This window comes from Dictyostelium purpureum (genome assembly GCF_000190715.1).
Source record: "Dictyostelium purpureum unplaced genomic scaffold DICPUscaffold_721, whole genome shotgun sequence".
In the NCBI taxonomy this organism is placed as follows: Eukaryota; Evosea; class Eumycetozoa; order Dictyosteliales; family Dictyosteliaceae; genus Dictyostelium; species Dictyostelium purpureum.
This window is the reverse complement of record NW_003520050.1, coordinates 1997-7205: the sequence shown is the minus strand read 5'-3', so window position 1 is coordinate 7205 and position 5209 is coordinate 1997. Positions and strand designations below refer to the sequence as shown.

Genomic DNA, 5209 nt, shown 5'->3' with positions numbered 1-5209 from the left:
CGATCTCATTTATAAGGGAACAATATCAAGAGAGGTTTCAACTATATCAATATCAAATAAAACAACAACAAAGACTTGATCTTCCATATCAGCAACAACTACAACTCGAACAACAACAACGACTCAATCTAAAACAATATCAAGTTCTACAACAACAACAACTAGATCAGAGACAGTACCAAATAAGACAACAACAACTACAATACCAAAGACAACAACTACAACAACTATTTTACCAAGTAGAACAACAACATCTACAAGAACTAGAACAAAAAAAACAACAACTACAACAACAACAACAACAAAAACGTTATTTTTGTAGATTCTTTTAGAAATAATTACCTAGAAAAAAATAAAATAGTTGATGAAATTTATAGTTGTACCAAAGAAATATGTAAAAGCAATTTATGAAGAGTTCTTATTTGTTCGTTCAAATACGTTTTTTGTTGTCATCCCAGTAGTAAAGAATAGTTAAGGTCTTAAATATACAGTTCCAAGAAGGTTTAAAATTCCAAAGAGTTTTCGATGTTATGGAAGTAGATATTGATTTTTTAATAAAAGCAACCCCAAATGATATAGTTCCAATAACTTTTTCAATGGCAAGAAATTAGTTAAAATAATCAAGAAGAAGAATAATTTTGTTTTAAAAAATACTTTACTAGGTAGTTAGACCTCCAATACTTTCAATTTCGTTTCAACAAGACTTCGATATAATAAAAAAAAAAAAAAAAATAATAATATAATAGATTATAGTTTCAATTAGTAATGATAATAACCATGCAATTATTAGATTCATCACGTAGCTTAAAATTGTTTCAAAAAAAAAGCTTATTTAGACCAACTTAAAATAAATTAATCAAGTCAACTATAATGAAATTTTTTCGATCTAATCAAATATTTATATCTATCAAATTTTCTCTGGCCAAGTAAATATGATAGAATATCAATAATATTAGATGAAGACAATATTTAGTAGTCCATATTTTAAGTTTGGTATTTAAAGCAAAACCTAGGAAATGAACCTATCTGTCCAACAATCATGATCAACTTCCAAAGCATCAAAACATCAATTGTTTACTATTTCCTCAGATTATTACTAGGTTATTATTTAAATAGAAAAAGTATAGGAAATTATTTTCAACTCCATCAGTCCAATCGAAAATATTTTCAGTATTAGGAAACTGAAACATCATAAAATTTTTTAATAAAATAATAAATATAAAATTTTAAATTTTTCATAAATAAATTTTTTTATTTTTTAGAATTTTCCTTTTTATTAAATATTAATAAATATAACTTTAAATTTTTTAATTTTTTTTAATTTTTAAATAAGATATTTTAAATAAAATTGTATATTTCATAAAACATCTGTTATATAATAACCATCACTTTTAAATCATTCTATCTGTTAATTAATGGGTGATATAATTTAAAAAATAAATAAATAAATAAATAATGGTATTAATACCTTTTTATTTATTTTAGAAATTATAAAAATTAAAAAAATACACAATGAATAAGTACATTCACATAAATAATAATAAAACATAACAAATCCCATCAAAAAAAACAATTTAAGCATTTTGAAAACACTCAAATTAGCAAACTATCATAAAACAAAAACAAACCCTGTAGAAACAGAATTACTAACACAAATTATTTAGAACCTGTATATCAAGTAATATGTTACCCTTATTATTGTAGAGCTTATTTCATTAAGTGTTTGGGATGAAAATCCTGTATCATTTTGGTGGCGCAGAATCCGTAAATTCAAGTAGCAATACAGATCATGTTTCGTCATTTAGTATCTCCCATTTTATTAAGTTGTGCATAATTTGTGCTTAGCAGGTAATATAAGAAAAAAACAGTAGGGTAGAATCGGTAACACCAAGTAGTGAATCATAAAATAGAATCCTCTATTGGTAGTTTGAAATCTTTAAGATCTTGTGATTCAATAAAAATCTTAATTCAACTTTCTTTCAATCGATGAAAGATAAAAGAAATAAATATGTTAAAAATAATCATCTATATTTTATAAAATTGATATATTTAAATAAATATTATACATTAAAAAAATATGTAAATTTTAAAAAATAAAAAAAAACTTTAAGTTAATTATATTTTTTTTATCTTATTTTTTTATTATTTCTATGACATTCTTTGTTTTTGTTTGGAGTTTAATTTGTTCAAAGAAATGCAGAGTTTAAATGATTAATTGCTAATTTTATTGGCTCTAGATTAGTTACTATATATATTATTAATTTATCTTTTTATTAATTTTTTTATTTATTTATTTATTTATTTGTTTATTTAATTATTTATTTAAACCAATAAAATTTTGGCCTCTTAGGATGTAGTTTCTTTATTTTTCAATTTCTGAATTGAGTTTATATTTCCATTTAATTGGTGTTTAAATCATTTCGTCAAATTTTGTTTGAATTAAATTGTCTCTTGATAATTCCCACGGTTCAATAGAACGCTTCAAACGGTGATATTGGTCTTAAACAAATTCTAAATCTATAACCTCTATACATCTATATTTGAGATCTCATAAGAGTGTACTAAATTTTAAAAGTTGATAATTTGTTTGTTCTTATAAAGCATCGAAATCCACTATTTCTATTGACATCTATTGCTGTTACTGAATTACTGACTAATGAACTTGAAACACTGGCTCCAAATATACTTTGAATTTCATCTTGGCATAAAGAGATTTTCCCATTGTTAATTGATAATTTTTTTCAAGAAGAACTATATCGAAAACTAATAATAAATGTTCTAATGATTTGAATTTGCCCGTTCTGATAAATTCACTAAACTTGAGTAATAATGTAGTTGAGAGATCTTATATTGTTTTCTTAACTGTACTAAATTCCCTTCTGCAGTCTTATTACAATTTGGACCTGTTCTTTGTAAATAATAAATTAATTCACCTTTTAAACTTGAAATTAAATCTGAATTATCAAAATGTGGACCAAAATGATATCTAAATTGGAATTCGAATAAATCCCATTGAAAAACCTTCTATTTTGCATCTTCTGATAATGGTTTTCTCTTTCTTTCATATCCGAAACTTTGATTTCTAAATATATCATTCTCTAATTTGAGAATAACTATTTTTTTAACAAAAATTCTTTAAATTCATCACTTCTAATTTTTTTTTTTTAAATATATTATTTCAATTTCTAAATCTTTATTTTCTTTCTCTTTGCTCTTTATAATTTTTAGTATAAAAAATTTATAGTTTGAAGAGGAATTTGAAGTTTAGGAGATGGTGAAAATATTTTTTAATAGCTATAAACTGCTAGCTGATGATGAACTACTATCTGATGAACCTTTTGAAGAGTCCTCTAATGCATTTGAAGAGTTACCTGCTATTATACCTGTCGATATGCTGGTTGATCCACTTGTTCATGTGTCACCTTCACCACCTGTAGCACAACCTGCAGTAGCACCACCCGCAGTAGCACCACCCACAGCACCACCTGCAGCAGCACCCTGCAGTAGTGATGTGAGGCGTTTTATTAATTATATGCTAAAATGTCGTATTTGATGATGTTTGGGTGTGACTGTTATTTCTTAATGAGGACTGCCTTTGGTTTGGCACTAAATTGATTTTTAACTATTTATTATTATAAAATGTTTTAATATAAGCTTTCTTTAAGGCTTCTAATAACTGAGAACTGATTATTGATTTACTGAATATTCACTTTTAGATATTTAGACATCTACATTATTAAATTGTGGTTGTTAGCTTGATTTATTTATCTTGCATATTTTGATTTAATTAAATATATGAGAATAAGTTGCAATCTGCATAGGTTTTAATTTTCATTTCTACAATCAATAAATAACCTCTATATACTTGAACAGTTCTAATACTTGGCAATTCTGATTATAAGTTTGCTTTTATAAAGTAGAAAAAATGGTGGGAGATGCCAGTGGAAGGATGAAGAAAAATACTATATGAGAATTTGAGTTTCTGCGACTTTGTGACTTTTTATGATAGTTATTGATATCAATTTGAGATTATTATTATTATTATTATTATTATTATTATTATTATTATTATTATTATTGAGCAATGGTTAATGATTGGATTGATATTTATTATTATTTGTAAATAGTATAAAATCTCTTTTAATAGGTTCGCTGTGCATTTGATAAACATAGTCAAAATCTTTTTATTATTGATTAAAATCCTTTCATTCATGATATCAACGACAGCAGATACTGTTGGGGTATTGAATGGTTTTAATTGGTAAATCTTCAAGAATATTAATAAAAGTTAATTTAATTTATGTTCGTAATTCTGTTTCTATTTTCTATTTTCTATTTTTCTTTAAACGATGCCACTTCCAATATATATTATTATTATTATTGATTGGATATGCCATAGTTTGCATTATTAAAACTATTTATATGTGTTGAAAAAAAATTAAAAAAAAAAAAAAAAATTTTATTTTTAGATTTTAAAAAAAATATTATTTTAAAAATGACAATAAAGTGTTGATATTGATTAAAATTGGGGAATAGTGTTTATTAAAAATAATGCTTGAGTAAAAAATTTATATAGTGGTAAAAATGGGTAAAATTTTTTAAAAAATTTTTTATTTTATTTTTTTTTTTCAACACACAACAAACACAAAAATAATTTTAATAATGTAAAATATAGCATATCAAAACAAAAAAAATAATTTTAGTATTATTGAAGATATTTTTAAAACCTTTATAGAAATAATAAGTGAATACATTATTTTAAAACAACAATAACAATAACAAACCCACAAGTACATATAGATATTGGCATTGTCAAGGAAATATTTTTTTTTTTAATTCATTCTATTATATTTAAAGAACTATTATTATAATTATAATCTGTTGCAGTAAAAGTTTTAATATTATATTATTATTAATGATCTGTGTAAATATGACGAGAAAATAAACAGAGAAAGAATAGATAAAGACCCTAAATAAATTTTTATTCTTAAAAAATTTAATGTTTTTTGGATTGGCTATATGATAGTGGATCTAAAAAATCAGGGCCTGTTTAACTATTAAACTTTATATATCCTTTCTTCCATGACAATGATACTGTTGTTGTTATTATTACTATTACTATTGTTTTAACTGAATGATGATAATGAATCTGGTGTTGTGTTATTATTGTTATTATTGATATTGATATTATAATATCTAAAAATGAAAT

At 23.6% G+C, this 5209-nt stretch overlaps 1 protein-coding gene across 1 annotated transcript; it reads left to right on the top strand.

Moving 5' to 3' along the window:
* Nucleotides 1–32: 32 nt before the first annotated feature.
* Nucleotides 33–611, top strand: DICPUDRAFT_160234 (uncharacterized protein; the record flags this gene model as incomplete). The annotated part of the gene is made up of 3 exons (XM_003295037.1): nt 33–309; nt 378–460; nt 492–611. Coding segments are annotated over 3 exons (480 nt in total), but the record flags the coding sequence as incomplete, so codon positions are not given.
* Between the last annotated feature and the right edge of the window lie 4598 nt (nt 612–5209).